The sequence below is a fragment of the Mobula birostris genome, chromosome 9 (assembly GCF_030028105.1).
Source record: "Mobula birostris isolate sMobBir1 chromosome 9, sMobBir1.hap1, whole genome shotgun sequence".
NCBI classification, from domain to species: domain Eukaryota; kingdom Metazoa; phylum Chordata; class Chondrichthyes; order Myliobatiformes; family Myliobatidae; genus Mobula; species Mobula birostris.
Genome location: NC_092378.1, coordinates 5519000 through 5532007, shown reverse-complemented (window position 1 = coordinate 5532007; position 13008 = coordinate 5519000). Strand labels below are relative to the sequence as shown.

The window sequence follows — 13008 nt, the reverse complement described above, 5'->3', positions numbered from 1 at the left end:
ACTGCGTGTCCTCATAATCTAATCTAATCTAAATTATAGTTTGGTCCGGTAGCCAATTTCTCGCCATATGGTCCTGGTTCCCCAACCATTGGTGCGAGGCTTGTTAATCGGGGCAATGTCCGAGCTGGCATGACTCCACTTGTTCCTGTCGCTCTCGTCCAGAAGTTTTTGTAGGCAGGTGTAACATAAGCGCGAGTCCAGCCCAAGACTCCTGCTGGGCTGCCTCCACCGGGACCTGAAACCCGGAGCCCCCGCGCCCGGGATTCTGCAGGCGCATGGAAACCACAATGAGGACACAAGGAAGGCAGCAACATCCAAGTACCTCCAAAGAGTGAGCCAGGTCTTAAAAATCCAGCTGAATGGGAAGAACAATATCAGAGCCATCAGCACTTTCCCCCTACCAGTCATCAGATATCAGCCGCAATAGTGTGCCGGCCAGGGAACGAACTGGAAGCCGCTGACATCGACACCCAGAAACAACTAACAACACATGGAGTTACACCCGCCAGAATAAAGGAGGACGGGGACTTGGAAATGTCAAGGCCACAGTCCTGGAAGAAATGCGAAACGTCCATGAGTATGTCAGGAAGATGGCCCCTAAGGACGACCTGCTAGGAGAAAACCTCAGACAGCAGGCAGGGGACATGGAAATGGAAGCAGAGCCAGAGGACCAGAGGCCATGGCATGACAAGCCACTGCACAGATGTAGCATCACCAGATATTAGAGGTGGCTGACATAAGAAAATCCTACCGGTGGCTGGAAATAGCAGGGCAGAGGGACAGCACAGAGGCACTGCTGATGGCTGCACAAGTACAAGCGCTGAGCAGAACAGCAATAGAAGCAGGGGTCTATCACACCAGACAAGACTTAAGATGCAGACTGTACAAGGAACTCGCTGAAACCGTCCAGCACATGGTGGCAAGGTGCAAGATGCAGGTACGAACAGCATACGCTGAACAGCACAACCAAGTTGCAGGAATTGTGTACATGAACATCTGCACTGTGTATGGATTGGACATTCCCCAGTCCAGATGGGAAACACCCGCGAAGGCAGTGGAGAACGACAGAGCTGAGATCCTGCGGGATTTCCAAATACAGACTGATAAGCAGGTACTGGCCAACCAACCAGACACAGTAAAACTGGACAAGGAACAGAAGAAAGCAACAGAAATAGTTGTGGCAATCCTGAATGACAGTAACGTCAGGAAGAAAGAATATGAGAGGCTGGAGAAATCCCAGGGCTTGAACGAGCAGATAGAGAGGGTGTGGAAGGTTAAAGCCAGAGTAATCTCGGTGGTGATAGGAGCAGTTGAGGCTGTGACACCTGGACTGGGAGAGTGGCTCCGACAAATCCCGGGAACTACATCTGAGGTCCCGGTCCAGAAGAGCACACTACTAGGGACAAGGATACTGCACCAAACCCTCAAGCTCTGGGCCTCTGGTATTGGACCCGAGATTGAGGGGAAAATACACATCTTTCAACACCCATAAGGGGAATCATGGTTGGGAAAAGGAGAATGGAGAGGGAAGGGAGCAGGAAACACCAGAGAGACATTCTGCGATGATCAATAAACCACTTGTTTGGACTCAGATGACCTTGCCTGGCGTCTCGGGGCTGGGTGAGTCTGCACTCGTGCCACACACTGTGCCTGACATTCCTTCTCTGCCTCCTGTCCCACACCCTTCTCATGGCACGCCACCCTCACCATTCCCAACGTCCTTTGCTCCCATCAGATTTATTTGTCCGCTGCACGTTGACAAATACAGTACTGTGTAAAAGCCTTAGGAACCCCAGCTATATATACCTAAGACTTTTGCACTGTACTATGCATCAAAACATACAGTGAAATGTGTCATTTGCATCAAATTAGCAAGGATTGTGCTGGCGGCAGTCAAAAGTGTCAGCATAGCACGCAAAGAATTACTAACCCTAACCATGCATCTTTGGGATCTGAGAGGAAACCGGATCACCCAGAAGAAACCCAAACAGTCACAGAGAGAAAGGACAAACTCCATATAAACAGTGATGGGATTTGAACCCCGAGCAATCATTATTGTATCACGATTGAACTCACTCTTCCCCTACAGGTTCAGAGCCATCAAACACACCTTTTCATTCCCAAGACCCTTCTCCTGCAGACCCTGCCCATTGCCAGCGCATCCTTTCTTAGACATGGGCCCAAAACTACAGGAAATACTCCAAGTGTGATTTGACCAATGGATCGCCAGGTTGAAGAAGCAGGCAAAATCACATTTGGAAAGCACAATTGTATTATTAGTGATTTGCCTGAACCATTTAGCCTCTGTTCTAGTTCACTTCAGTTAATCATTTTGTCAATATGTGCAAGGATGTTGAAAACTGAAAGAAATCTTAAGCACTTATGTATTGTCAACTCTCTTGCCAACTACTGATAAAGAAGAAGAGGGAGTTGTATGAAATGTATAGGAAACAGGGGGTAAATCAGGTGCTTGAGGAGTATAAGAAGTGCAAGAAAATACTTAAGAAAGAAATCAGGAGGGCTAAAAGAAGACATGAGGTTGCCTTGGCAGTCAAAGTGAAGGATAATCCAAAGAGCTTTTACAGGTATATTAAGAGCAAAAGGATTGTAAGGGATAAAATTGGTCCTCCTGAAGATCAGAGTGGTCGGCTATGTGCGGAACCAAAGGAAATGGGGGAGATCTTAAATAGGTTTTTTGCGTCTGTATTTACTAAGGAAACTGGCATGAAGTCTATGGAATTGAGGGAATCAAGTAGTGAGATCATGGAAACTGTACAGATTGAAAAGGAGGAGGTTTTTGCTGTCTTGAGGAAAATTAAAGTGGATAAGTCCCCGGGACCTGACAGAGTGTTCCCTCGGACCTTGAAGGAGACTAGTGTTGAAATTGTGGGGGCCCTGGCAGAAATATTTAAAATGTCGCTGTCTACGGGTGAGGTGCCGGAGGATTGGAGAGTGGCTCATGTTGTTCCGTTGTTTAAAAAAGGATCGAAAAGTAATCCAGGAAATTATAGGCTGGTAGGTTTAACGTCGGTAGTAGGTAAGTTATTGGAGGGAGTACTAAGAGACAGAATCTACAAGCATTTGGATAGACAGGGACTTATTAGGGAGAGTCAACATGGCTTTGTGCGTGGTAGGTCATGTTTGACCAATCTGTTGGAGTTTTTCGAGGAGGTTACCAGGAAAGTGGATGAAGGGAAGGCAGTGGATATTGTCTACATGGATTTCAGTAAGGCCTTTGACAAGGTCCCGCATGGGAGGTTAGTTAGGAAAATTCAGTCGCTAGGTATACATGGAGAGGTGGTAAATTGGATTAGACATTGGCTCAATGGAAGAAGCCAAAGAGTGGTAGTAGAGAATTGCTTCTCCGAGTGGAGGCCTGTGACTAGTGGTGTGCAACAGGGATCAGTGCTGGGTCCATTGTTATTTGTCATCTATATCAATGATCTGGATGATAATGTGGTAAATTGGATCAGCAAATTTGCTGATGATACAAAGATTGGAGGTGTAGTAGACAGCGAGGAAGGTTTTCGGAGCCTGCAGAGGGACTTGGACTAGCTGGAAAAATGGGCTGAAAAATGGCAGATGGAGTTTAATACAGACAAGTGTGAGGTATTGCACGTTGGAAGGACAAACCAAGATAGAACATACAGGGTTAATGGTAAGGCACTGAGGAGTGCAGTAGAACAGAGGGATCTGGGAATACAGATACAAAATTCCCTAAAAGTGTCGTCACAGGTAGATAGGGTCGTAAAGAGAGCTTTTGGTACATTGGCCTTTATTAAGCAAAGTACTGAGTATAAGAGCTGGAATGTTATGATGAGGTTGTATAAGGCATTGGTGAGGCCGAATCTGGAGTATTGTGTTCTTTTTTGGTCACCAAATTACAGGAACGATATAAATAAGGTTGAAAGAGTGCAGAGAAGGTTTACAAGGATGTTGTCGGAACTTGAGAAACTCAGTTACAGAGAAAGGTTGAATAGGTTAGGACTTTATTCCCTGGAGCGTAGAAGAATGAGGGGAGATTTGATAGAGGTATATAGAATTATGATGGGTATAGATAGAGTGAATGCAAGCAGGCTTTTTCCACTGAGGCAAGGGGAGAAAAAAACCAGAGGACATGGGTTAAGGGTGAGGGGGGAAAAGTTTAAAGGGAACATTAGGGGGGGCTTCTTCACACAGAGAGTGGTGGGAGTATGGAATGAGCTGCCAGATGAGGTGGTAAATGCGGGTTCTTTTTTAACATTTAAGAATAAATTGGACAGATGCATGGATGGGAGGTGTAGGAGGGATATGGTCTGTGTGCAGGTCAGTGGGACTAGGCGGAAAATGGTTCAGCACAGCCAAGAAGGGCCAAAAGGCCTGTTTCTGTGCTGTAGTTTCTATGGTTTCTATGGTTACAGTGTTGTGAAGAATATTTCTAGCGATGGGCTTTGTACACTGTCTATATATTGAACTTGCTGCTCTTCAAGACCTTGGCCCCAATATGTCCTTATGCAGTTGGATCCTGGATTTCCTTATTTGCCGACCCTAGTCAGCTTGGATTGACAACAGCATCTCCTCCCCAATCTCCATCAGCACAAGTGCACTACAAAACTGTGTGCTTATCCTCCTGCTCTCCTCACTTTACACTTATGACTGTGTGGCTAAGCACAGCTCCAATGCAGACAACGCCGCTGTCATAGGCCAAATCAAAGGTGCAGATGAATCAGGTTATAGGGGGGAGATTGATAGTCTGGCTGTGGTACCGTAACAATGTCACTCACTCAATGTTTGCAAGACCAGGGAGCTGATTATTGACTTCAGGAGGAGGAAACCAGAGTCTACGAGCCAGTCCTCATCGGGAGATCAGAGGTGGAGAGGGGCAACAACTTTAACCTCCGTGGTGTTATTATTATGTCCTGGCCCCAGCACATAAGTGCAATTTAAGACAGCGTGGCAGCACTTCTACTTCCTTCGGAGTTTGTGGCGATTCAGCATGATATCTGAAACTTTGACGAACTACTGGAGATGTGCAGTGGGAGAGTATGTTGACTGGCTGTATCACAGCCTGGTATGGAAACACCAGTGCCTTGAACGGGAAATCACATAAAAAGTAGTGGATACAGCCTAGTCCAACATGGGTAAAGCCGTCCCCACCATTGAGCACATCTACATGAAACACCATAGCAGAGAAGTAGCTTCCATCATCAGGGATCCTCACCACCCAGAACATGCTCTCTTCTCACTGCTGCAATCAGGTAGAAGGTACAGGAACCTCAAGACTTGCACCACCAAGTTCAAGAACAATTACTACCCCTCAACCATCAGGCTCTTTAACAAAAGAAGATAATTTCACTCAACTTCACTTGCCCCATCATTGAAATATTCCCACAACCAAGGGACTCTCTTTCAAGGACTCTTCACCTCATGTTCTCAATATTTATTGCTTATTTATTTTTTATTATTATTTCTTTCTTCTTGTAATTACACAGTTTGTTGCTTTCTGCTCTCTGGTGGAATGTCCTAGTTGAGCGGACTTTTATTGATTCTGTTATGGTTATTATTCTATAGATTTAATGAGTACGCCCACAAGAAAATGCATCTCAGGGTTGTATATGGTGACATATCGTATATGCACTTTGATAATAAATTTACTTTTGAACTTCAAAAAAATTTTTTGAACATTAAGTATCTTCATACACATAGGTACCTCCTGTGGTTATCTGAGTTACTGTCACCTTCCTGTCAGCTTGAACCAGTCTGGCTATTCTCCTCTGACCACTCTCATTAACAAGGTGTTCTTGCTCACAGAACTGCTGCTCACTGGATGTTTTTCTTTGTTTTATGCACTACTCTGTAATCTCTAGAGATTGTTGTGCATGAGAATCCCAGGAGATCAGCAGTTTGTGAGATACTCAAACCACCTCATCTGGCACCAACAAGCATTCCACGGTCAAAGTCACTCAGATCACATTTCTTCTCCATTTTGCTGTTTGATAGGAACAACATCTGAACCTCTTGATCATGTTTGCATGCTTTAGTGCATTGAGTTGCTGCCACATCTGCATTAGCGAGTCGGTGTACAGGTGTACCTAGTAAAGTGGCCACTGAGTTTATGTAAATCCATGGTGGTTTTGAATATTGAAGCACCAAACTTCTTTCAGTCTTTAAATCTGCTTGCAGATTTAGCACCATTTGATTTTTCAGTGATTTGTGCATATCAGTAAAATTGTGTTTTGTTTTGTTTCAGGAGATGAGGAGTTTTGTGTGCAAAGTTACATGCCCAACTATGGAACGATATGTGAACAAGAACAAGAGATAACTGATCTGGTAAGGCGGCTTGGGAGCTCTAGGAAAAACAGTAGAGACTTTAATTTCCATTGAGCTCTTTTGGGAGTGGTTACCATATGGAATAAAATGTGTATTATTATTAAATTATTTATTGGTTTCTCAAAAGATATTGTGGTTATTTTATACCTCATTGATTATTTCCCTGGTACAGTATTTCACTATGTGCCTCTGGTAACCAGGATAATTCCTTGCAAGATCAGAACCAACGCTGCAAAGTATGATGTGAAAACCACTGTTTCAATACTCCGATAATGCAGGGATTACTCTTCTCATTTTGATTTCTGTAGAAGGCCGATTCTGATCATCTTTTATTAATTTGTGTGACTGGTGAGAATAGATAGAATGAATTCTGATAATATGCTGCGCTCTTCCTTGATATTACCTCAGGAGGAAATAAAAGCAGATAGTCTCAGTCTCTCTCTCTCTCTCTCTCTTTCTCTTTCTCTTCCTCCCCTTCCCTCTCCCGCTCCCCCTCCCCTCCCTCTCCCCCTCCCCTTCCCCTTCCCACCTCCCCCCTCCCCCCCATAGAATCTAGTTTTCAAAAAATGATGCATATGGCTTAATACCTGGTTTTAAAGCTCCATAGTTTAGTAAACAGTCTTTGTTATCTAATCACACATTGAATATCATTGACTATAACTAGTGATGGAATTTAACAGTTCTTCTCAATATCTTTCCTGATACAGGATCTAGATCTAATCAAAGGTGTTAGTGAAAGAATTATATTGTAGCTGTGTTTATCGGATAAAAATGTGCACCTGTACAGCAGGTTACCAATGTCACCTCTTAACAAGCAGTGCATAAATGTATTGTTGAATATGTGTAACCCTTTCCCCTGTACCATCAACAGGGTCCAGTTCATAAAGAGTCCTCTTGTTTAGTTGGTTCTGCATATGGGGTAAGAGAGTACTGCATGCACACATGTCTTCCGGTGAAAGTTTGTGGGAAATGGAATTCTTGGTTAAAAACTCAATTGTAAGATGAATACTTGTACATTAAGTAGTTGCCAAACAATATTTAACACTGAACATATTGAAGATCCTTGCTCTGCCCAAGCTTTATTCTGTGTAAGGTCTGATAGGAAACTGTGAAGATTACTTTCTGTGAGCCACACTCAGGTTGGAGGAACAACACCTTATATTCGGTCTGGGTAGCCTCCAACCTGATGGCACGAACATCGACTTCTCTAACTTCCGCTAATGCCCCCCCCCCCCCGTACCCCATCCGTTATTTATTTTTATACACACATTCTTCCTCTCACTCTCCTTTTTTCTCCCTCTGTCCCTCTGACTATACCCCTTGCCCATCCTCTGGGTTCCCCCCCCCCCCCCGTCTTTCTCCCTGGGCCTCCTGTCCCATGATCCTCTCATATCCCTTTTGCCAATCACCTGTCCAGCTCTTGGCTCCATCCCTCCCACTCCTGTCTTCTCCTATCATTTTGGATCTCCCCCTCCCCCTCCCACTTTCAAATCTCTTACTAACTCCTCCTTCAGTTAGTCCTGATGAAGGGCCTCGGCCCAAAACGTCAACTGCACCTCTTCCTAGAGATGCTGCCTGGCCTGTTGCGTTCACCAGCAACTTTGATGTGTGTTACTGTAACTGTTTCTATTTTAAAACACTAGTTTTCCCACCACAACAAGCCATAGTTAAATGATGTTGAAGTGCTGCAAATATTGGATGTTGCCCAAAAACTTGTTTGCTTGAAGGTCTTCACGAGTCTTTTTCATAACTCTTTGGGAAACAAGCACACATTGCAGTTCAGCTTGGATATACTGATCAAGCCTCACTGAGTACTGACCGAAAGAAATTTTACATTATGGTTCTTGTTTAACTTTATTGCCAGGAACAGTTTTAAATTCAGTGTTTATATGTTTGGCAATTGCTATGGTAATCATCTAGAAAATCTTTTTAAGTTAATGTTCTAAACCTTTACAAATGATGAAATAAATGAAACTTATGTCACTTCTTAAATTTTTAATTTAAAAATTTTTAAATGACCACTTCACCAGTTTACTAAGAAATTTGCAATACATCCTGGAAAGATTTGAATCATCAGCAGAATATAACCTTCTGACTTTAGTGAGCAGCTTGGCATTTTAAACACAATCACGCAGTCACAAGTATTGGGTTTGATGCTAATACTTTGGAACACGTGAAGAGACATGGGCCTGATTATAGGAAAATATACACTGAAACAATTGCCATATTATTTTCAAAATCCACTTCTAGCTCAATGCTCTCAGCATCATTACAGAAAAGTCAAGTGAACATCAAAGAGTGCTGAAGTAAATATCAAATGAAAATCAAAGAAAAGTGCTGAGGTAAATTGAATGCAAAGCATACAGATTTCTCTGTCATCTGGGAAACTCTCTGTGACTAGCAAGTGTATTTAAATTTTCTAATGTTTGGCCAATAGGGTGATTCATTAAACAACCCATTGTATGATAAAAGGTTGCCAAGATGATTATGCCTTTTTGACTATTAAAAGCAGAAAAAAATTGGAAAATGTTTAAAATCTATTGTACTATTAATCCATTTATCTGGCAAGACGAAACAAGTTTTCTGTGACCCACAATCGCAGTGACTAAGAATAGGAGCCTTGCCAATACTTTTCTTAGAAAGGAGGATCCTTCAAAGGACTGAAAAATGCTTTCATTATTGATTTGGCAGCAATTGCGAGAACATTAGGTAGTTCATTTGCCTTCTTGACAACGTACAAGTTACCCCTTATCATGTGCTGATGTTGTGAACTCCTTCAATCTTTCAATTGTGTCCCTGGGTGATTGTATTTGTTACTGAAGCACCCTTTCTTTAATCTTTAAGGTGCCATGGACTCACCTAGAACTGGGGTGGTATGGTGGCATAGCAGTCAGCACAATGCTTTGCAGTACGAGCAACCTGCGGTTCAATTCCTGCCGTAGCCTGTAAGGAGTTTATACCCTCTGACCGTGTGGCCAGTGGGTGCTCCAGCTTCCTCTCACGGTCCAAAGACATACTAGTTGGTCGGTTCATTGGTCATTGTAAATTGTCCCATGATTAGGCTAGGATTAAATTGGGGGACTGCTGGGCGGCAAGGTTTGAAGGGCCAGAAGGGCCTATTCCAAGCTGTATCTCAATACATACCTGTACATACGTGCGTACATAAATAAATAAACTAACAAACACATAAACTCATATTTCGAGAGTTATCAATGCCCATCAACAATGCTGACAAAAAACTGCCTGTGATCTCTCATCCTTGCCTTCAATTTATAAAGTCTTTTCCACGGAAGTTGGGACATCATTTGCACACAATAAACAACTGGTGGTTCATTTGCAAAGCAAAGTAATCTGCTGGGGGAAAGCAGGCATTCCCTATGACTCCTCATACGAACCAGATCACTGTTTGCTCACACATTCTGTCTGCATAAAGCCTAGAAACTCTTTGCAGGATTCCACTTCCAAAGAGGAGATGGCACGTTGTTTTTGCATTCAGATGCATGCTGAACATTTAGGAATAAGAGGAATGTTATCTTAGTGGCTTGCATTTATAGAATGTTGGGAGAGGTGTAAAACTGATCTGTGCAATTACGCCCATCACCTCCCTTTGCAAAGGCCTAATTTAATAACAGTTGTTTTCTTTATTAAGGCAGCTTAATATTCTCTTCCCGTTACAAAAGTTTCCTGGCAGCAAAGCAGCTCACTTAACTTAGATAGTTCATTTCCCATGTGTAACTAATAGAAACAATGGAAATTCATTGGTGGATCTGATACATGTGGGAGTTCTCCAGTCTTGTGATGAATCCCAGACAAAGAAAGAGAAGGAAGGCTTACCATTGTTGTCAATACATAGCAGTTCAAGTTCAAACTTGTGCAGGAGACTTGGAGTTAAAATTTACATCACTACAGCACACAAAATGATTCATAATTCACATGACTGATATTTATTATTGGTATCTGTAATTATTGCTCAATAATTGCAACTAAATTTAGCTTTGCCTCTATTAACAAAACAGATTCCCCCAGGTAAGCATATTTGTGCATCATCAGTCCCAGATGTGTGGTGCTATACAATGGGCAGTAAGCAATGATTCATTTCAGTGAGATGATCATGGGTTGGTACTTGATCAGAAATATTGATCTAGAATATCTTCAAATAAGTAAGAAATTAATATATTAAATTGGATGCAGTTGTATTGACAGTGGACAATGTGAAAAAATTGCATCAAGTGCGAATCTGAATAACAATATCACTCAGTGTCCACTTTATTGGGTCCAGCCGTACACCTGCTTCTTAATGCAAATATCTAATCACCCAATCTTGTGTCAGCAGCTCAATGCAATAAAGCATGCAGACATGGTCAAGAGGTTCAGTTGTTGTTCAGACCAAACATCAGAATGGGGGAAGAAATGTGATCTAATTGACTTTGACCATGCAGTGATTGTTGGTACCAGGTGAGGTGGTTTGAGTATCTCAGAAATTGCTGATCTCCTGGGATTTTCACACACAACAGTCTCTGGAGTTTGTAGAGAACAGTGCAAAAAACATCCAGTGAGTGGCAGTTCTGTGGGTGAAAACGCCTTGTTAATGAGAGAGATTGGAGGAGAATGGCCAGACTGATTCATGCTGACAGCAGCTCAGGTAACCACGTGTTACAACAGTGGTGTGCAGAAGAGTATCTCTGAATGTACAACACGTCATACCCAGCAGCAGAAGACCACGGACAAACACTCGGGTACAGGAGGTACCTAATAAACTGGCCACCAGATCTATAACTCATATATAATGAATGCATTAAAAGCATAAATAACCCTTTACAGTAAATTAGTTAAAATCACAAAATATTCTGAAGGTTACTCCAGCCTTAGTTTCTCTTTCCCTGGGGGTAACTATCTGTAACTGATAAAATTTTGACTTAAATCTACACTGCTATAAATGTCACCATTTTAGTCATAATGATAAACCACAAGATCACGGAAAGAAAAGAGAATTGGCCTTGTATTACTTCATCCTTCAAGAAGTACCACTGTCCAAAGACAGGGATATATACTTCAGCAAACTATATAAAGACATTCTGATGATTAATTGAAATAAGTAAACAAAATTTAAATTTCAAGCAGGTTTAGTGCAAATATGTGAGTCTAAACATGCGTATGCCAAGACCTGTCAATTGTACCATGTAGCATTAACTTAATTCCTTAATTACTATTGCAAAATGTCAAAATGTTATTGTACTATCAATAAATTGGTGAAGTGGTCACATGTAAACTAACAGCACAAAGTCATTATTATTCATATTTTGATAAGGCCAGTTAAAATTAGCCTGTTGTCTCTATGAAACTGTGTGGTATAGAAAGAGAGTCAAAATAGAACACCCTTGGCTAACAGTATGCAAAGTGTTTGTTTATGTTACCCGGCAACCCTTATTTTAGATATTTAACAACTAAATATAATTATGACTGGCTTGTTTTCAATGTACGTAACTGTAGATTTAGGCTGCCCAAGATATGGTCTCTCTGTGGCAGTTCTTGGTTTCTTCCGTTGGATGGGGAACAGTTCTAAAAGGGATGTTCTACCAGAACAAGCATTGGGGAGTGTTGAACAATAAAGAGAGCCATTCTTCTATGACCTTCCATCACTTTGCCTTCAAAGATCCTGGCTGGGATGGGGGGTGGCGTTCATCAAAGAGAGATCTGCGACAGGCAGATGTTTGGAGGGGTGAGGAGGTGCAGGATCAGCAAGAGGATATGGAATAATAGTCAGAAAGAGGAACAGAACCTTTGACTATGAGTCATTTGGTTTTTAAGTCATTCAGTAATGATGAAAGGCTGAAGAAGATGGATGCCTTGGGCACCCCTGCAGCTATTCCACCAACTGGTTAGCATCTCCTTCTATTTTCTTCTTTTAATTCAGTTTTGCACAAATGAGCCATGTGCATAGTTTAATATCACCTCACTCAGGTACTCATCCTCCTTCCCTTTCTCCCATAGTCCACTTATCACCTCCCAGCTTCTTACTTCATCCCCCCTCCCCACCCACTTAACCCCACACCTGGCTTCAGCTGTCACCTATCACCTGCCAGACTACCATAAGACCATAAGGTATAGGAGCAGAATTAGACCATTTGGCCCATTGAGTCTGCACTATTTCATCATGGCTGATCCATTTCCCACTCGGCCCCAGTCTCTCACCTTCTCCCCATAAAATTTTACTGCTTGCCCGCTGCCTGCCACCCCTCCCTTCTTATTCTGTCTTCTTCCTCTTCCTTTCCATTTCTGATGAAGGATCTTGGCCCAAAACATCGACTGTTAAATCCTCTCCATTGATGCTACCTGACCCACTGAGTTTCTCCAGCATTTTGTGTGTGTTAACATCACGGAGTTGATACCATGTCAAAAGACTGCAGCCCAGGCAATCATTTGAGCTCATACTGCCCCACCTTACTGCCACTAAGACCAAATTTGGAAAGAATGCAGTGAAGACTAACTAAAGCAGAAAAGTTGAGACAGTGTTAGATCTGGCCTTATCTCCTTTCATATGATCACTACTAATAATCATCCTAATGTGCTGTCTCATTGAATCATTTATACATTGAATCACTAAATATTGTCAATCAATTTTTTTGAAAAATAAAATGAAAAAAGAGCAAAATTAAGATAACACTTGACTGTGAATTGTATGTAATTTCATGTAATGCT

At 42.3% G+C, this 13008-nt stretch overlaps 1 protein-coding gene across 2 annotated transcripts in view; it reads left to right on the top strand.

The window, feature by feature from the left end:
• Positions 1-13008, top strand: part of ano6 (anoctamin 6) — a 171529-nt gene that overhangs the window by 43497 nt on the left and 115024 nt on the right. Inside the window, exons 2-3 of one of the 2 annotated variants that reach the window (XM_072267430.1) lie at positions 6230-6309; positions 7181-7228. In XM_072267430.1, coding sequence (XP_072123531.1) covers positions 6230-6309; positions 7181-7228 — 128 coding nt within the window. The remainder of the gene's footprint in view (positions 1-6229; positions 6310-7180; positions 7229-13008) is intronic. The other variant, XM_072267431.1, reaches the window with a different exon arrangement.